The sequence below is a fragment of the Mytilus californianus genome, unplaced genomic scaffold (genome assembly GCF_021869535.1).
Source record: "Mytilus californianus isolate M0D057914Y unplaced genomic scaffold, xbMytCali1.0.p SCAF_9, whole genome shotgun sequence".
NCBI classification, from domain to species: domain Eukaryota; kingdom Metazoa; phylum Mollusca; class Bivalvia; order Mytilida; family Mytilidae; genus Mytilus; species Mytilus californianus.
Window position 1 is genome coordinate 32,348,106 of NW_026262745.1, and position 22,151 is coordinate 32,370,256.

General features: G+C 31.4%; 1 protein-coding gene across 8 annotated transcripts in view; it reads left to right on the forward strand.

Annotated features, from left to right (window-relative positions):
* The first annotated feature begins 432 nt into the window (after nucleotides 1–432).
* The window catches only part of LOC127715067 (transmembrane protein 131-like), a 96,839-nt gene continuing 75,120 nt past the window's right edge, over nucleotides 433–22,151 (forward strand). For all 8 annotated transcript variants that reach the window (XM_052221083.1, XM_052221084.1, XM_052221086.1 and 5 more), the window contains exons 1-3: nucleotides 433–569; nucleotides 10,891–10,961; nucleotides 13,503–13,537. In XM_052221083.1, the coding sequence (XP_052077043.1) occupies nucleotides 446–569; nucleotides 10,891–10,961; nucleotides 13,503–13,537 (230 nt within the window). In that variant the 5' untranslated portion in view covers nucleotides 433–445. The remainder of the gene's footprint in view (nucleotides 570–10,890; nucleotides 10,962–13,502; nucleotides 13,538–22,151) is intronic.

Genomic DNA, 22,151 nt, shown 5'->3' on the forward strand with positions numbered 1-22,151 from the left:
CATACACGGCGATTTTTGATTGGTTGCTTCTCTAATCAATAAAAGTACCCTAAAAGGAAAAGTATCAAAATTTAAGCAGACCGCAAAAGACATTTCTGGGTATTAGATTCTTTAATATCTATGTTATTGACAAAGAAATACCTAATTCTCCAAGTAATCAATACTGTATCTTATGAATGGTAAATAAGGATTGAACTCTGTTACTATGGACCAGCCAATGAAAATTCTTCTTAGAAAGAGATCGGGAAAGACTAAGTAAAGCAAAATAAAAACTTAGTTTCGCATACTGTATACATCTCATTAAGAAATAAAAAGAACTTGAAAAATATAATAAATACAAAGGCCCATCCACCTGTAATATATTTTTTTATGTTTAATAGTCTGAGATGCAAACGTTTCATCATTAAATTCTCTTGTCGAAATCAGGTCACACAGTGGAAACATCATGGCGCGAGGTACTTGTCATAATCGAGAAAAGATGTCAAAAGAATGGTTTCATTTTGTTATCTTATTACACACATTTTTACAGAATTTTTCACTCATATCAGCAATAGAAAGTCATAGTCAAGGTAAGATATCACATTGAATACAAAGCTCCTCAAAATAACAGTGGGTTTCGTGATTTAAAATGCAAACTGACAGAAAAATTGGTTGTGTTTACAAATAATTCATGCATAAACAGTTGTGAAGATTTAATAGATAAACAATTTCAATTCATAGACAATAGTGGACATAAATAGTTATTTGGTATGAATTTTGATTATAACAAAAAGTTACAATATGAATGTTCATGGTCATTTAATAAGTGGTTGACATGGTGTTGATGTTGATCAGTTATACATTCTTGTGTGTGTAATGACATGTATTTATGATATTTGTGATTTTTTTTTTTTTATAAATTTGATATTGTATGAAGTGCTTAGCAGATAATATATATAACCCTTATTAGGATTCAGATTTCCAAACTGTTTTGGCAACCAAATAAAGATTTGAACTCTGAACTCTCCCTGTATCCAAATCATGTTTCTGTAAAAATATATTACTTCATTAAATTTAGAGATGACATTTGAAAAGGAAGATCCATAGATATAATTTGTAGTTATGAATTACAAATTTTTTTCAATTTTTTTTAATTGTCTGACGTAAAACTACCTACTTAAGGGTTTTGTACTTCTGTCAAATATCATCCCTAAGCCTAACATTCTTTATTTCGTAGAAATAATAGATTATGAGAAAAAATAGAAAATTTTGCTTATTTACTGTTTTAACTATTATCAGATGCTACTGAATCCCAGTATACATGGTATATAAATATGAATAAATTAAGCCACTATAATTTCAAAATTTGCCTATAGATACATTAATATGAGGCATGCAGGTGCTACTTGAAGAGCTCCTGAAGGTACATGTAACTAGTTGTTGGGGGAATAGAAGAATTTTGTTTTTTTAATTGTCTTAATATATGTCATCATACTTTCGCAATTGATAATGATATACAAATTTGGGGGAAATTGTTTACTCCTTTATGATGGTTTACAAAAAATTCTGAAAGAAACAAAAAGTTAAAAGAAGAAGTTTTTACAGGGTCATCCTTTCTAGACACAAAGCCCAAAGGGAGTATTCAGAAAGAAGGAGATTTGGTATGAAACTATTCATAGACCAAGGAAAAAGATGTTAACAATAGAAATTTACTGTACAGCCTTCAACAATTAGCTGTAATGTACAAATGATAATGATATATAATTAGTGAAGATTGTCCAAGATCTACATGTCTAGAAAAATGTCAATACAACTGAAACTAGAAAATATGACTCCCTCAATTAGTTTGTAAAAGAATTAATGTCCAAAATGTCAATTTTGAATAATTTAACATATTTGCCTGTTTTCTTGAAAACTGTAAAAGAGAGAAACTGTGACAGCAAAAATGTTCACCAAAACAACATTCAAAAGTTATATCAAACCAAACTTGGTAAAGATCTGATTGATGACTAACAAAATATTGTCCAGAAACAAAACATTCACAAAATTTTATCTTTTATTTCCCCTGTGATCTTGATCTTTAATCTACTGACATCATAATTAACAGGGATTTTCTACTTCACACGAGGAATTATCAACCTTATTTGGTAAATTTTAGACTTTACAGTTTAAAAGATATTATCCAGAACCACATATTTGTCAAAATTTTAGTCTCAATACATGTAGTTGTTATGACCTTGACCTTTGACACAGTGACCTTAAAACAACAGTAGCATTTTCCATTCCATGGGACATCAAATTTAGTTTGGTTAAGATAAGGTATATATGAACGCTCTGGATGCACCATATCAAAAACCCATAGTGTCAATGGGACATGTCCTGGTTACACAAGCTGAGTCCTTTCATCTTCAAGATTATCTATTAGCTGTTCAAAAGTATTCAAAAACATGCTTCATGTTAATATTTTTAATGGAAAAATTGATTCCTCTTTCATGAATTATTTGCAATAACTGTAAAGCTTGAGAGAAATGAAATTAAATGATGTAATTGATCATGTGATTGTCATACATGTATGCTAATTATTGCAATAAAATCTGAGGAAATCGAAATTTATTTGACTTTGTAAGAACACTTTTTGCTGGCTATAAAGTCGTAAAAAAAAGCAGATTATCAAAGGATAGCAAACCCATGTTTTTAAATTGATAATTGCTTTATGTAATACACTGGAAATAATGTAAACAAGTTTTTAAAGGTCAATTAGAGGATAAGTTCTAATTCAATGCATTTGACAGAAGGAGAAAATCTTGAAAACAAAGTGAAGTTGTTTTTTTTTGGATCCTCTAGTCTCAGTTCAACATAAGATAATCAAAATCTTGATCAGTAGTTTTAACAAAAGTTACACAGAATAAAATTCAGTTAAAAAAAACCAAATTTCTGTGGAATACAGCATCATTATTTTTTTTAACTGAATTTTATTCTGTGTAACTTTTTTTAAAACTACTGATTAAGATTAAAACCAGAGAGAGTTGATTTCTCAAAACAATTTAAGAGTTATGGAAAAATTTTTAACAGAACAACAGACCACACAAACTAACGAACTGACCAACAACCAGCTCCTCCAAAAGTTGGACAAAGTACAAACAAAGACAATCAGCATGTGGTTAAGACACATGTACTGGCAGTGTAGCTAGTTACATGTATAGCACAAAATGTGGTGGGGTTTAACCAGTTTAACATGTGCACGAACCTCCCCCTTGGCTATATAAACCATATGTCGTAAAAAATCAAAATATAGAATGGAAAACCAGCACAGTCCAGCTACTAATCTAAACAAAGAAATAAATGGGGTCATGTTTTACTCAAATTTATTCACAACTTTTTTCAACATTGGACAATTTAGAGCCAGGCATAAATATATAAATTGTATTAGACTGTCATGGAAGCACAAAATGTATATTATTTATGTTTTGGAGTTTGTGTGACGTCCATTTTCATTGAACTAGTACACGATTTGTTTAGGTGCCAGCTGAAGCCCGCCTTCGGGTGCGGGATTTTCCCGCTGTGTTGATGACCCATTGGTGGCCTTGGGCTGTTTTCTGCTCTTTGGTCGAGTTTGTTGTCTCTTTGAGACATTCCCCATTTCCATTCTCAATTTTATACATCTTTTTTTATTTGCACTTATGGAATTCAAGAGGCTACATGTATTTAAATTCTTTAAATGCATTTCTGTTACCTGACCATAAGTAATTTTCTGTGCTACCTCATTTCTTCTGTTAACTTTTTTTGGAGAGAGGTATACATTGTGTAATTTGATTATAAGTTACCTGTACATGTAAGGCCCTTGATTATAAATAATGTATGTGCAGGTAATAAATAGTATTATCATATACTTAGAGTAAATAACTTATAATTTTTTACAGTATGATAAATGCATTAAATTAACGTGAATTCCATATTTTCCGAAATCATGCTTAGCGGGCTGATATGAAAAATTTATCAACTGCTTCCGGCTATTATTGCATGGCATTCCCACATTACTCGGCAAATTCTGGAAAATATATCTCAATGGTACGTTTTCGGTGAAAAACAGAACAAAGTAGGGTACAAAACAAATATTAGGAAACAGGAAAATATATTATGTAAAATGCAAAATAAATGATACAATAAATGCATTTTTCAAAGTATCCAGCATAATTTAGCAAGTTACTTTAAAAATGTTGACTTTTCTGGCCAAACAGTGTTCCGATTTTGTTTTGTTGATTTTTTTTCATGAATATAAAAAAATATACCGGTAGTGTACTGTTGTGTTTATACGACCGCAAAAAATTTGCGTTCACATAATGCTATCAAGTCGTTGGCGGCGTCGTCTGAAGACATTTGGTTTCCGGACAATAAATTTAGTTTAAGTGTATGGATCTCTTTGAAATTTATCTAAAAGGTTCAATACCACAAAAGGAAGGTTGGGTTTGTTTTTGGGGGTGATGGTCCCAACTGTTTAGGAATAAGGGGCCAAAAAGAGACCCAAAACAAGCCTTTTCTTTTTTTTTCTATTTTCAGGACAATAACTTGTGTATAAGTATTTTGATTGCTCTGAAATTGTACCACAAGGTTCAATACCACAAGTAGATTTTTTTTCCTCAAGATTTAAGAAGTTATCAATTTTCCAAAAAAAATAATTGGGGGCCATAATTTATTTTGCTAATTCTTTGTATATAGTCTGAAAACAGATTTACTAAGTATTGCGCAACAGCACAGTGTATTGCACAACAGCAAGAAATATTCAATTGAATATAAATTCAAATCATATAACCAATTTCAAGTTCTTTGACTACATTAATTTTGTTTCAGAAACCTATAATGTGTCAAATATTTAATTACAATCCAAATTCAGACCTGAATCAAGCTTGAATATTGTGTCCTTTTTTGCCCCAACTGTTCAGGGTTGGACCTCTGCGGTCGTATCCAGCTGCGCTGATACCAGATCAGATGTATTATCAGATATCATATCAGAGGTATTATCAGATATATTATCAGCCCTTGTTCAATATCAGCCTTTGAGCCTTTCGGCTCTTGGGCTGATATTGAACATTGGGTTGATAATACATCTGATATGAAAAATGCCATGTTATAATCTGATATTAAAAAAAACATTCTAAGCCAGTAAGGTATCGTTACACTGTCAGAGGTTCAGATTCCAAAGGTCTGTGGGAGATAAAAGGTTTCTGTTTCTGTTTGAAATTGAAGGCTGGTTTCTGATGAGTTGCCGTTGTAACAAATACTTTGTATCTGATTTGAAATCATTTGGACATAATTGTGTCAACCACTGCTGTTTCATCTACTGGACCACACTAAAGTTGCTTCCAAGACCTCATGACCTACATTAGCTAAAGAAATTTAAAAACACATGTAAATTCTAACCTACATTTCTTATAATTGGCCTACGTCCTTGTTCATATTCAGTAACAAAAGACCAAGAAGTATAAAATTCTTTACTAATTTAGATTTACTTGCTATATTATATCTGTACTAAGCTGGTGAAAGTCTAGCTAATTTGTTCCTTAAATATCATTTACCTTTTATACTACTGTAACTTGATATACATCACATCCTCAAACAACCAGAAGTTCCTGGATCACATTATATTTACAAAGTTTCATAGACAATAGATACAACATACAAAATGTACCAGAGATTTCAAAGTTTCATTTTGAAAAAATTCTGAGAGATTTTGGTTACTGTTTCTGCAATTAGATCTTATCAGAATTTAGTTAAATACATAAAATTTATATACCCTAATTTTTGCAGGTTAAAACAGTATAATTTAATTTTGGATGTAACACGTCTTCTGATTGGCTGACGTTGTTTTGTTTATCAGCTCATAGACATAATTTTGTCATGTGACCCTGACGTCATCAACGTTTTTTCATGGTTTACTCCGGTTTAAAATGGAATTTAGAATTAAATTATAAGAAATGACTAATATTTGTTCTGTCTATTCGAAATAACATAAAAAATGTGGTGCACACTTTAAAATAACCCGCTACACGGGTTATTCAGTGTGCACCACATTTTTGATGTTATTTCTTCATAGACAGAAAAAATATTACAGTCATTCCTTAAAGAAAAAAATTGACATTGGACATTCAGAAGTTGACTTCTCTGACAATTTACAATTATTTTGAAGACTGATAATTATTGAATTGAAGACCTATGATTATGTTTCTTGACCTCTTATATAGAACATCTGTACAAATGTAGGCGAAAAAACAAAAAACAAAAAACGATAAAAGGTAATACGATCTTATATACAATGCCTTAAGAAATATAAAATTTCCAAATAATTTTCAAAAATATTGATATTAACCAGGATTTTTTATTAAAGAAATACCATGAGTTTTCTGAAACCAAAGAAAAGACCATAAAATTACTATTACATTGTCTCACTGAATGGTGTAGAAAATTTATTATTTAATGGGCAAATGCTTTGGAATTGTGACATTTACGATTTTTGAAATGTTTTATTATTTTTATTTTGATTTAAAGGTTGGTTTGTTTTTTTTTAAGTTCCAAAGACTTGTCAGTAACAATGAGAATATTTAATTTTAGTAATGTTGTCATTTGAAATCATTAAGCATTAAGATATAAAACTTAAACTTTTATGGGAATGTAAATCAGCTGTACACACGTACTTTTTAAATTTAAGGGTAACGAAATTATAACTCTTTCATCGGTTTAAATCTATTAAATTTGATCATTGAGGAGATTTTATATGTTATTGGTATGAGAATAAGTTGAGTGTACAATGCTATTCAATCTGAAACACACATGAGGAAAGTTTCAAGCTATCAATCAGGTTTATCTGAATTGTTGATGATTGAAACCTTACTTTATGTTTCCCCAGGTTCTCTTGTCTTGCAGTTTTTACTGGTGTATGCATATATTTAGAACAAAACATGTTTATTTTGTATCAATTCCTGAGATGCACTAGGTTTGGAAAAGGAGTTTTAATTAGACTGAATCTGGAAATTGTTGTGTGTGGTAGGGTCAGGGTTAAGGTCTTGCAACAGGTTGCCTAAAGCCTCTTCTTGTGATTTGTTGCACATATTCAAAAGCATGAGCATTCCTCTAGTAATGTGCCTTATATATATACACCTATGCAAGAATAAAACAGAACTCTACTCAGAATATTTAGAATAAAATAAAAGTATTTCAGAAATGCTATACAGTAGGTTCTTGGTAAAAAAAGAAAAGAAAAAATCAGCACATCCTTCTATACCTATTATAACACAACAGTATCAGATAACAAGGTCCCCCAGTTGCATGGTTATTTTCACAAGGTTCAGTTGCTTCATTTGTATGTACTCCCAAAGAATCAGTAAGTGGAAATTTGCTAATTGTGCTTTTATGAAGCATTTAAAAAAATCCTGTTTGATTGTTGTCAGTATAAAGATCAATGGGGCTTGCATTTTGATTAGAATATTTTAACTTTTAACACAGATTTTAGTGATTTTATTTTCTGTTCTGCATGTGTTACACTCCTCCTGGTATGGAGCACCTTCCAAGGATGTAAATTTAAGCTTGTGTGTTCATACACAAATATAGGGTTAAATTTCTTATAATGTGGAGCAAAAAAGAAATTTCAATTCCGATGATAGTGCTGCAGTAGTGCTCATATTGTTGAGGGTTGCATTTTATTCTATTGATTTTGGAGGTGTAGATGATGTCAGGTGATTTCTCTGAATTGTCACCAAATACCTTTGAAATAAAATTGTTTGTCTTCTGTTATTTTACATGATCAATGATGTTTCTGAAACTGTGGACATCAGCAGTGCTTGTATTAAAGTAATCTGGTCACATGATCAGCAACTTGTACAACAGTACCAATGACAGCAGATGTTGGGAAAACATCAATGAGACAGCAACCCAATAACACAAAAAATCCTCCCAAAATAGTTCCACTGGTCAACATTCTTCAACAATATACATGTGTGTAAATCATTTCTCTTGGGCTAAAAAACCTTCGGAGTGCATTCAAAAAAGAGGTGTATTATATATAAACAGAAATTAGTTGGCCATCAAGACCAAATTCAATTCCCAGATTAACAAATACATATTAAGATATGACAAAAGAGTATCCCACAAAAACAGTACATGCACATGTATATGTGGTTGAGTTATCAGGGTACAATAATTTTTGTTTTTGGATGTTTTTTGCAGATCTCAACACTCCCGTCTTTTTAATCTTGTTGCCTGGACTAACAAAGAGGTCATTAAAGAACAAAGCACTTAAACTCTATAATAACTTTATAATAGTTCAAAGAAAACATTATTTAACAATTTCATATCTCCCAGCTACTAAGCTTAAAACTTATCAAATTACTAAGTTCAATTATGTGTTGAGTTTTAAAATAAACTTGCAATTTTTGTTTTAATTTTGTTGAAAATGTTGCCTATACTTTTGACCCAATACTGTAAATGGAGCTTTATATAAGATTTTCATTTCTCTTCAAGTAATCATAATCAAATGAATTTCAAAAGTATAAACATGTTCATGTTATACAGTAACTGTTTGTTTTAAAGAATTAATTCAATATACATGTAGGAGATTTACAATGAAATTAAGTACTGCTTAAAAAATGATATTTCAAATCCATTTCAATGACATAAAAAATATATCTATAAAGATCAATAGCTCAGCTTAAATTTATTTCTTGCATTATGAATTGCATACATAGTCCTCAAGAGCAATTCAATTTATGTGATGAAAGTTTAAAAAACTAAATGTACATGCATTCTATTAAATTGATTGACAATTTTCTAGTAACAGCATTCTTTTTAAATTACTTTTAAAGTACTGTATATAAGTCAGATATCAGTATTATATATATGTACAATGCATTTTTTGTTGGCATTCTAGAAACAAATAATTATTTGGTAAAGATGTTAATATTTTGAAGTATTCATGATGAATCCAGTTTTAGATATATTGTCCCAAACAGTTACAAATCTGCAAAGCCCTGTTGTCTCATGGTATATATGTTCAGTCAATGTTTTTTTGTTGGTATGTTGGAAACAAATAACTTAGGGAAAGATGTAAAAATTTTGAGGTATTCATGATCAATCTAGTTTTGAAGATATTGTCTCAAACAGTTACAAATGTTTAACTTTTCATGAAAAAATATATTAAAACATGTCAAAGTTTACCTTCAGAAAGTATTTTACTAGCTGTGGTCTTATGGACTGATTATGAATTATAAATTTAATTTCTATTATCCATATGAATTGAAGTTAGAACATATAACATAATATACTAGAAAAAAGAATTCAGATACAGAAAAAAATGGTATTAAAGTAATGCAAAATTCATATAGTAGTTATTTAATTGATATGTTAAATTTAAACTAAAATCAATGATTTCTTCTGAAATTTAAGTCAATATTGTATACAGAAAATTTGATACTTTATCGTCAATGGACTTATAAATGTTTACAAGTCTATTGATGACCTATTTGTTTTACTATGGAAGATTTTATAGTAAGAAGATCGGTCTTTATCTTACAACTAGTGATATGTATATTGTATCATTGGTCAAAAATACTTCCTTATAATCAAAACTTGTTTTGATATGAAAATTGATATCTCCATTTAGGTTGTATGTTTATCTGATATATCATAGGTTCTTTGAAAAATGAAATGAAAACAGGAAATGTGCATGGACTCGGAAGAGTTTTGTAAAACAATGCCTTTCAGATTACTTGACAGTTACCATGTAATATGAGTCATTTCTATTGTGAATTTATTTTATTCAACTGATTTCTATATTCAATTTTGATTAGAAAAATAACAGTTGTGTTAATGTTCAAAATTTTCCATTGAAAAAGTTCAATAAAATTGACTGATTGCAAAAAGTTACATCATACATGTTCTTGCATAAAAAGTATGTATTCAAAAACAGTTAAAAAAAAAAGTATGTATTCAAAAACAGTAAAAAAAAAAAAGCTTCTGCATCACACAAAAAATTGGATCAGATGGAACAATTGTATTATTTTTAGACCTTAATCCAGGGAGTATGAATAAAAATTTTAGTATGTAGGTCAAAGTTGTACTTTTATCATTTTGTGTAACCATATATGTATAGTTGTACATGTATGTGTTATTTGACATAGTTTAAGATAATCGAGGTGATATAAGGTCATACATATATGTTATGAGGTTTTATTGAATTTGTTTTTTGATCTGGTACACCTGATTACAATTTTTTTTTTAAGAAATGCATCCAGTTTATTTCAAAAAATAAAACACCAGTAATTTTTCCCAAAAAATTTGTCTGCTCACATTTAAATTTATCCAATTTTGTAATCCTTTGTTAATGCAAATTTTTATTCTTCAAACGTGTATTTTTTTCTTTCTTTTTAAAAAATAATTTTTGGGGGAGGGGGTATCGAAACTTTATTATCAGCACCAAAACAAAAAGATTGAATATTTTGATGGTTAATTCAAAGTTCACGAAAAGTGGTGGTCCAAAGGTTTTGACCACCTAAATTTTGCAAAGGACTCACACAATTTTGGGATTTTGTAATAGAAATAATAGTGAGGACCAGTAGACTTTCTTCCAGGACCAATAGGGGAAAAAGATTTTGCGAACTCTGGGTTATTGTAATGCATTAATTAGTTAGACAAATAGTAGTTATTCAAATTACATATATTGTTTGCATCATCAGTTTTATACATCAAATATGATGTCATACATTCTTTCTAAGTGTCCTGTTATTTTGTTTGTTTTTTGTTGTTGTTAAAAGCAAAGTGTACTAGAAGAAGCTTTTTTTTAAAACAATTACTTCAGATGCATACAGCTTTCTAAACAGAATGTAGGAGGATTATTTGTGACACTGTTTATTTTTCTTCTTTCAGCTTTTATACAAACAGACAATCATTTAACATATATAGGAGATGGTAGGGATTTTAATGGAATACCAGTTGAGGTAGGCACAGATTTGAATTTATGTCTTCTGGCTTTTTTTTTTTTTTTTTTTTCTGAAAATTATAATTTAGGAGCATGCTTATTATACATGTATTTCTGCAAAGGATCAAGTGAACAAAAATTAACATTTCCATGAAAAACATTTCAGAATTAGGCCCACAAATTCTATACAGAAAACAATGAATTAAATATGATACATGTATAGTACAAATAACAATAATACAAGGTGATTCAGGTAAAAATCCGACGCAGATTCAGACAGGGCGCACAGATTAAAAAGATGTGATTTATATGTAACATTACAGCCAATTTTTGGCCAAAGTATGGTCCTCTAACTCTTAATTTTCGGGACCACCCTCCAAACAAATCCTAGATCCTCTTCTGAAAATCCCATTGGTGGCAAATTTTTCCCAGTGAATGCTTGTGGTTGTTGATATCTCTCATGTTTATATTTAGAGTGATTTTAACTGGATAAACTTGTGTGTACTTGAAGTAAAATTATTTAGTTCAAGAAAGTGCAAAGTTTTAGAAATCTCTTGGATTTCCTGAATTATATTGCTAAGTATAACAATCAAATATAGCTACTGTAGTGCATAAATTACAATTATAAAGTATTACATCAAAAAGTATGGTCAAATTAGATCACAGTTTTCTTTGTAAATAATCAAATTGTTGACCTTTATAGCCCTCTGACTTTTAAGGCTCTAAACACTTAAGTGGATTGGGTATAAAGTGCTGCCCATGTCTATCATTCTGAAATCAAGCAAGTGTTTGTCTGGATTTTTTTTGTCATACATGTTATTACAGATATATTGATATTTGACTTTTGGTACATTAGTGTAAAGTGATGACATAAAGAAAAGAGTTTGTTTCACTCTGGTTGACTGATATTTTGGTCTTTGAACTTGTAAAAGAAAATGTTATGAAAATTGTAATTGTCAGGACTTTTATTGTAATTCCTGCAAATCTTGAGATGATTTTGGTAAATAAATGTATAATAATAACTTACAGATCAAGTTGAACTGTTTTTTTTTTGTTGTCATATACCAATTTGTCAAGTTTTAGTTTTATTGCACATAACAAAACTAAATAAAAAAGAAATTAATGTGTAATATATCTATATATGTATTATGTGACAGACTTATGTTGTGTAGACATCTTCAGAATATTTTGTTGAGAGTGTGTCACCACACACTTTGTCTGAGTTATCTGATCATACTTTTTCCTTACATGTAAACATGTGTTGATATGAAAATGCTTTCAAAAGTTTTTAAATTTATGCCAATTGCTTGATCCGCATTTGCAAAATGAAGAAGAATGAAATGAAGAGCCTAAGGAAACAGAAAAAAGAAAGTTAAAGTTTATTGAAGGGTATTCTGTAATAAACTACTTGTTAACATACATAGTCAAATTTATTAATAGACAATTATTTTCAGGCTGTAGAACAAATTTTAGCAACAGATTTATTGTATTATCATAGCCTTTAGTAAATTGCAATCCTAAGAGAGAAGAGAGACAAATTAATGAACTGTTTGGTATTTTAAACAATAACACGGAAACATTAACTTCCTGGATAATGAGACCTGGTGGAAATAAATCATAAATTCTTTCCTGTTTTTAGAAGTAAACTTTTAGGGGTTTGATGGCATCATCCAATCAGATTGCTTTAATTGACAGTTCAATAAAATCATAGAAATGTTGATTCAGTCAATAATAAGTGAAATATTATACTGCAAAAAGGTTAGACACTCATTTCATCCACAAAAGACGCGTCTGCATACGACTCCTCAGTGGCTCTTGAATCAAAACCATAAGAAGGCTTAATCAATATTGAAGTTAGAGAATATTTGAATATTTATGCTTTACCTAAGATAGAAGGGCAGCATTATGTTTTCTGGTCTGACCCTTATAAATGTCTGTACATCGGTACAAAATTCGATTAAATTTTGAGGAAAAGGTGATTTACCATGAAGTTCTGGTTAACTTAATTCCCATTACTAAGGAAATCTGATCACAAAATTTAATTTTGACATTTTTACCCCTTGCAACTGATTCTAACCTCCTTAAAATCAAGGGGACGTTTTCATGATTTTATCCAAATTTTGAAATTAGCGAAATATAAACACTTCTTAAAAAATTTATCACTTAACAGCATTTCGACACAAGATCCTTATATTGGAAATACATTTCAATAGTTTGTTGGAAGTAAGACAAAAAAGAGAGGCGAAAGATACCAAAAGGACATTCAAACTCATAAGTTGAAAATAAACTGATAACGCCAAGGCAAAAAAAGAAAAAGACCAACAACAGTATACAAAACACAACATAGAAAACTTAAAAATGAGCAACACGAACCCCACCAAAAACCTGTCAAAAAACCGTACTGAGATAAATGTATCCTAGAATGACAAAATGATGCTCTGAAATCCCAATGCAAGATAGTGGTAAAAGTTGGCCATGTTAGAAATACCTAAACTCCATACCGATACAGAACACAAATGTATTGTTTATTTATATAGTTACTGTTAATTGTTTTTTGTAGGTAATACCTGGTGAACCAATAAATTTAATATCAAGGTAAGTGTTTAAAGTGCTAAAAATCATTCACAATATTCATGTCTGGTTATGTCTACTTTAGAAAGGGGGTGTTATGTTTTCTGGTCAATGCTTCCATCTGTTAGTGCAACCCATATCAGTTTAAAGTTTTGGATTAAGGTACGGTAATTTTGTGCTTTGGGACTATGGGGAGGAGGGTGCAGATTTATTGAGATTTATAGTTTTTGTCTTACATTTGCAATGGAGGGTTAGGCATTTACAATTGTTTTGGTTATTTGGTCTTGCACACTTAACACATTTCTGTCATAGCAGAAGTGATGTTTGTATTATATGTTAGATATAATTGGATTACAATATAAACCAAGGTCAACATTTTTATATAAATCATTATAACAAATTTGGCATAAGTCCCTTTAATTAACCAGGGTTCCACAGTTGTAAAGCCAATGACTTATTGATTTTAAAAAGGTAATCGTCATATGCAAGCCTGAATAAATTTATGACATTTCAATTTAAAAGCAGTAACATTGATTTTATTAAAATGTCATAAGCATACAGACAGTTTTCATCACAGTTTCAAGCTGGGTATCTGAGCTTTTCAACAGACATAGTTAATGTCACCATGACACAAGGTGACTCCTCTTCAGATATTATCACATGTGGATGAAGTTTTCACATTTCCTGTAAATTGTTCCAAAATTTTACCACATCTATTCAGCATGATGGTTAAACTTTTAACCTTCACAGATCAAAAGCAATAAAATTAGAAGTGTCATCTTAGCATGCTTAGTGACGAGTTTGAAATAGTATGCTGACATGAATGCTTTAATAGCTTTACTGTTTCATTAATATTAACCCACTATTTCCTTTAAGTTAGACATGCATGAGTGTAGGGTGGCATTATGATTTCTGGTCTTTTGTTCATTATCCTATTATCTATCAGGTTTTGGTTACATTCGTTTCCTTTTCCTGCTCTGGTAACTCAAGATATAATTTGGTTGAAATGCGATAGAAATTAACAATTAAGGGGAGCTAACTCCGTAATTTGCTATCATTCTAACCAAAAGTTATCTAGAGATTTCTAGAATTACCAGACATGCACAATCAAAAGACCTTCTATTTCTAACTCAGGATGAGATTAACTTCAAAATAGGATGGTTAGGTAGGTGGGTTTTTTCGGCCATGTTTTGAAATTTTTCTAAATTGCCTGATTCTTACAAAGACTGGCACTTAAATGATTAGTGATATGATAATAAAGGAGTAGGTTTTAGTTTAGATATCTAGAGGACAATGCATATGCATGCTTTAAAATTAAGATCAAAAATATTAAATCTATATTCATCTGCACTGAAAATGTTACATTTGAAAACCCATAAGAATTCACATTTAGCATGGAAGATAAATTATGCTATATATTTTCACGATAATTATTAAGTTATTGTACAAAATTTAAAAGCCGATTTATTTCTAGTTGCCAGTGTTTTTGTTTTGCAGAAAAAAGAACATTGTATGGATAACTTAAAATGTTTTTAAAATAAATGCAAAATTTGAATTTCAAGGTAAAAAAAGAACAATGAAAATTCATACCCAAATAAAAGTGATTATTCCTATACAGTTATACAGTGATAACAGGTATATAAATGAAGGACTAAACGGGCATCCAAAGAAACAAATTGGACCTTTGAGCATAGCTTAGTTCATTGAGGCAGATTATAATACTTTGCAAAGTGTAAAAATCACAGCTAATATATGCATTTAGATTGTATGATTCAATGATTATAAAACGATTTGTAATTTCTAGGAATTACTTTTATATATTTTAGTTTAAAAATTACATAATGAAAGCTTTGAAATCAATATTGAATTGGCACAATGCCTTTTCATATTTGTTGTGACATACAAAAATATCCTCTATTGTTCATTAATATACCACTTCCTCATAACACATACAGATTTATATGTCATGAAAGACAATTATTCAAATGTAAACAATATTTGTCATAACAAGTTATATGTAATGAGTAAATAGATGATAAAGTTATCTATATTGAATTAACTTGTATTAAAATAAGCTGTTACGTTGCTTAAAGGCTACCTAACTACAAGTTCTGTATTGAATTTAGATAATTACATATAAAAATAGGATGTGGTATGATTACCGATGAGACCCCTATTCACCATAGTGTCCAAATGATGTAGATGTAAGCAACTATAGGGCACCAACAATGAGCAAAACCCATACTGTATAGTAAGCTATTAAGGCCTGACATAAAGAGAAAACCAACAACTTATTAATTTTCAAAACAATAAATGAAAAAACAAATATGATAGACAGCCACCAACTACTGAATGTATGACCAGTTGATGACTAATTTGAATCTAGGATTGATTGGAGGTAGTACTAACTATCCCAAGTTTGACCAATTTTTTTTTAGTTTTTGAATGTTTAAAGACAAGACAAACTTTGTCAGGCAACTCTTTACAGTACATATTTGTATGCCTCCCTCAACTGAAAGTCTTGGACATATTGTTTTACTCTTATCCTGTTGTCCATCTGTCTGCTAAAGGGATACATGGTTCATTCAATTTCTCTTAAAACTTACAGTTTATCAAATGACAATGTTTTTATTTTGTAAATTGTGCCTGCACATACTAATTAATCTTTAAGAAGTTGCATATTCTTAGCATAGGTATTTTATTTTTGATAAATTATTTACAGAAAAGCAGTTTTAGTAAGTCAATTGTTGATTAATTTTTCATATAGCATGCATATCAGTGGCGGATCCAGAAATTTTCATAAGTGGGGGCCCACTGACTGCCTAAGAGGGGCCCGCTCCAGTCATACTTCAGTGATTTCTTACATAATCAACCAAATTTTTCCCTCAAAAGGGGGGCCAAGGCCCCCTGCCCTCTCCCCCCCCCCCCACCTAAATCCGCCCCTGCATATGTTATGTTCAGCTCATTTAGTTTCAAAGGAAGAATGGTAGTATGAATTTGAATGTTTTACCCTGCACAACCTACCCATATCCCTTTTCCCTTTAGAGGAATTACTTGATGTTTTGTGTGGTGAGATTATCCATTTGATATTTGTGTGACAAGTTCAATTGTGAACTTGCAGCCGCCAATGTTTTTGCCCATTCTTAATCTAGTTTTCCTCTAGAACATGGAAAAAGTAAAAAAGAAATATGATCATTCAAACAATCAAAAATAGCTACTGTCAGCAGTAAGTTTTCAGGAAAAAAAAACTGGATCAGTTAAAATTTTGAAATAGCCTTGAACTGTAAGATTTTTCTATAGCTTTCAAATATGGTACAGAAAATTTCTAATATATTCATTATAATGAAGTGTTCATTTTCCTCTATTCCCTTTTATAAAGTGTTGATTTACAGGCGGTGTAACAGCTCTCTGGTAGATTACCATTCAGCTATATTGTATTGGTTTTCTAATACAAGGGTTATTGTACTAGCATCGGGAATACTCTGACAATTAGATTTCTTCATTTGATGGGCTTTTACAGTTGTGATTTGAGTACAGATAGCAAATAGTACAATGAAAATAGAATAAAGTGGGAGCTTTTTATGATATTTTCGTCTATCATTTTTATTTTAGACGTAATTTCATTTCATTTATTTCATTTTTAGTTTCATAGAAATTGCATTTTATATTGTCCTTATACATTGTGAGTTGAGTGGCTCATAATATTTATTAAACCCTTGCTTTTTTTTAAGCCGGCAATATAAAGTGATGAGGGTGTCCTGCAATAGCTCCATAATGACTTGACAGAAGTTTGTGATACTTTCACAGAACATTACTCACATGACTTGCTTTTGCACCACCTATTTCGTGTCCTTATCCAAATTAGTTTGGGGTTTAATTTGGCATGACATAGACTTTGTCATATATCTGTGAACAAAAAAAACAACATTTGTATCCATTTATCCTACGAAACCCCAAATAAGAATTAAATAAAACTTTCTCAAATTATCTTAATTTGCTTTTTGATCAGAATTAAATTTGGAGTTACCTTTAACAAGTCATGGTCTCTTCCATTGCTTTATTTGGGGTACCTATTTTGTATTCACAACTCTTAAACTTCTTATCAGAATATATTGAAATTTTCTTACAATCTTAATCATATAATGCCATCAATTATGAATTCCTATTTTGTTTTTTGATCAAATGTAATTGTTTTATGTTTCCCTAAGCAAATCATAGATTTTTGCCATTGCTTTATTTTGGAGATATAACCTTAGTTAACCTCTGTCCTGTTCCTCACTCTGACACTCTGTCTTGGCACACCTTATGGTATGCATAACTTTTAAGCATTCTGTATGAAATTTTACACAATTTCAAATTCTATAATGACAAGGTTTTTGCCAACTCAGCGTAGAGAGGATTTATTAGATTCTCAAGTTTGCCATAAAAAAAAATATCTTATTTAACCCAATGTCAGATTTCTAAAAGATAAGCTCATTTTCAATGTTATGTCTTTATAGAAATAAGACTATCAGTTGAAAAACAGTCCTATTTTTACATGTCTGATGATAATTAATGTTTTTTTTTTGACAGATTTTAACCAAATATTCAGATCTCCTTTAATTTTTTAATGCTTATACAATTTTAGAAATGTTAGACATGTAATAAAGACTTGTGTGTTATAAACTGTACTTAAATTAATATTTTTTTTCGTTTTTATCAGTTCTGACACAAAATGGTATTAAATTCATAACTTTCAGGACAAATTAACTGTAATCAATAGAACAAAATAACAGATAAGATGTCAAACCATCCATATCAAGTTTAAAACTGGTTTAATCAATAGATATGTGTAAATTTTCATTAAGCAGAGTATCGAAGGAGCAGCAGCATGTCTAAAGCAGACAGACTGAAAAGGAATCAATGCTGTGAAAATTACATTTACATGTTACTGAATAATACTGAATGTACCATTACATAGTTTACAGTGAAACCTAATTATATGTAGTCAATTAAATACAGGGAATCAGAAATTAACATTTATTTTCTACCTGTCCAATTTATTTTTTTGCTGTCTGATATTATCTGGGCCCAATTTAAAATGTGTTGTGGTATGTACATTCTAAAGCAAAGATCTTTCAATTATAATGTAAGAATAATAGAAGAGACTAATAGCTTAGGTTAAAAATATAAATCATATGGAACAGGTTTCTTCTTTTGTTGATATGTCTGAAAGGAATATATTTAGGTCTTAAAATGTTACATATATAGACAAAATTTGCTGACCCATGATACATGTTACTTTCAGTTTAGCTGCTCTTGCATAAACTGTTTATCTAGTCCCTGAGATTTGTTAGTTGATAATTTATAAAAATCTGTTTAGCTGTTCAGAAAATGAGCTTTTAACAGATTAATTTCATGTATCAGCAACTATAAAACACAAGTCCAAGCAGTGATGATAAAGCAATTTCGATGTGAGTTAATGAAGAATTATACAGTAATAGAAACCACGGATGAGGCATTGTTGGCCTGTATTTGATAATTCAGGCAGGATCTTTTATCTACAAATAGTAACAGCAAATTCTTTTCTGCCTGTTCCTTGAGCTTTTCAATAGTTGCACTGGACTTTTGGTCATATATTAGCTCCTTGACCAACAGAGTTGGAATATACATGTTATACTGTCAGAATTTGTCTGTTCTTTGTTTAGCCTGTTCATTTCTTCCATATTGCTTTTAATTTCTAGATATAAGGAACTACTAGTTAAAAATTATTTCTATTTCTGAGTGTACAGATCTTGAAATGTCCAGCAGGTTAATGCAAAAGTGAGTCACCTTTACCTACAGTTTATGCTTAATTGACTGCTAAAGTCTTGATATAAGCATGAGGAAGGATAATGTTGTGAGATAACAATTCTTGGCTGATAACAAAAGTCTATATAAAAATTTCCTGACATAAATTAAATTTAGCATCAAAGTATTACTCTAAACAAAAGTAATGAAGGAATGGTATTTTGTTATTAAAATGGGCAGATCTTTTAAAATGAATTACCCTTACCTATATTTAACACAAGAATGACTTTGGGTAATATATGTAAGGGTCATTATCCAAAAGTAAAACGTGCTAGTGTATTTACTGTCATTTGTTCAATAAATATTTGATTGAATAATGATGACCTTTACTCTATTGATACAGAATTATATTATGAAGCATCAAAGTCCGTTCTATAAATGTCAACTTTTATTTGCAACTTTAATAAACTTGGGACAATATAGAGATTTAGAGCTTGGCATAATGTAAGGATTCTGAGGAATGTTAAAAACTGAATAATGTTTTCTTGATGTCTTTTGGTTATGTAGCCCTCTAGATGTCTTTTGGTGTATGTTGCCCTCTAGATGTCTTTTGGTTATGTAGCCCTCTAGATGTCTTTTGGTGTATGTTGCCCTCTAGATGTCTTTTGGTGTATGTTGCCCTCTAGATGTCTTTTGGTGTATGTAGCCCTCTAGATGTCTTTTGGTGTATGTAGCCCTCTAGATGTCTTTTGGTGTATGTAGCCCTCTAGATGTCTTTTGGTGTATGTAGCCCTCTAGATGTCTTTTGGTGTATGTAGCCCTCTAGATGTCTTTTGGTGTATGTTGCCCTCTAGATGTCTTTTGGTGTATGTAGCCCTCTAGATGTCTTTTGGTGTATGTAGCCCTCTAGATGTCTTTTGGTGTATGTAGCCCTCTAGATGTCTTTTGGTGTATGTAGCCCTCTAGATGTCTTTTGGTGTATGTAGCCCTCTAGATTTCTTTTGGTGTATGTTGCCCTCTAGATGTCTTTTGGTGTATGTAGCCCTCTAGATGTCTTTTGGTGTATGTAGCCCTCTAGATGTCTTTTGGTGTATGTAGCCCTCTAGATGTCTTTTGGTGTATGTAGCCATCTAGATGTCTTTTGGTGTATGTAGCCCTCTAGATGTCTTTTGGTTATGTAGCCCTCTAGATGTCTTTTGGTTATGTAGCCCTCTAGATGTCTTTTGGTGTATGTAGCCCTCTAGATGTCTTTTGGTGTATGTAGCCCTCTAGATGTCTTTTGGTGTATGTAGCCCTCTAGATGTCTTTTGGTGTATGTAGCCCTCTAGATGTCTTTTGGTTATGTAGCCCTCTAGATGTCTTTTGGTTATGTAGCCCTCTAGATGTCTTTTGGTTATGTAGCCCTCTAGATGTCTTTTGGTGTATGTTGCCCTCTAGATGTCTTTTGGTGTATGTTGCCCTCTAGATGTCTTTTGGTGTATGTAGCCCTCTAGATGTCTTTTGGTGTATGTAGCCCTCTAGATGTCTTTTGGTGTATGTAGCCCTCTAGATGTCTTTTGGTGTATGTAGCCCTCTAGATGTCTTTTGGTGTATGTAGCCCTCTAGATGTCTTTTGGTGTATGTTGCCCTCTAGATGTCTTTTGGTGTATGTAGCCCTCTAGATGTCTTTTGGTGTATGTAGCCCTCTAGATGTCTTTTGGTGTATGTAGCCCTCTAGATGTCTTTTGGTGTATGTAGCCCTCTAGATTTCTTTTGGTGTATGTTGCCCTCTAGATGTCTTTTGGTGTATGTAGCCCTCTAGATGTCTTTTGGTGTATGTAGCCCTCTAGATGTCTTTTGGTGTATGTAGCCATCTAGATGTCTTTTGGTGTATGTAGCCCTCTAGATGTCTTTTGGTTATGTAGCCCTCTAGATGTCTTTTGGTTATGTAGCCCTCTAGATGTCTTTTGGTGTATGTAGCCCTCTAGATGTCTTTTGGTGTATGTAGCCCTCTAGATGTCTTTTGGTGTATGTAGCCCTCTAGATGTCTTTTGGTGTATGTAGCCCTCTAGATGTCTTTTGGTGTATGTAGCCCTCTAGATGTCTTTTGGTTATGTAGCCCTCTAGATGTCTTTTGGTTATGTAGCCCTCTAGATGTCTTTTGGTTATGTAGCCCTCTAGATGTCTTTTGGTTATGTAGCCCTCTAGATGTCTTTTGGTTATGTAGCCCTCTAGATGTCTTTTGGTGTATGTTGCCCTCTAGATGTCTTTTGGTGTATGTTGCCCTCTAGATGTCTTTTGGTGTATGTAGCCCTCTAGATGTCTTTTGGTTATGTAGCCATCTAGATGTCTTTTGGTTATGTAGCCCTCTAGATGTCTTTTGGTTATGTAGCCCTCTAGATGTCTTTTGGTTATGTAGCCCTCTAGATGTCTTTTGGTTATGTAGCCCTCTAGATGTCTTTTGGTGTATGTTGCCCTCTAGATGTCTTTTGGTGTATGTTGCCCTCTAGATGTCTTTTGGTTATGTAGCCCTCTAGATGTCTTTTGGTGTATGTAGCCCTCTAGATGTCTTTTGGTGTATGTTGCCCTCTAGATGTCTTTTGGTGTATGTTGCCCTCTAGATGTCTTTTGGTTATGTAGCCCTCTAGATGTCTTTTGGTGTATGTTGCCCTCTAGATGTCTTTTGGTGTATGTAGCCCTCTAGATGTCTTTTGGTGTATGTTGCCCTCTAGATGTCTTTTGGTTATGTAGCCCTCTAGATGTCTTTTGGTGTATGTTGCCCTCTAGATGTCTTTTGGTGAATGTTCCCCCTTAGATGTTTTTTTGGTGTATGTAGCCCTCTAGATGTCTTTTGGTGTATGTAGCCATCTAGATGTTTTTTGGTGTATGT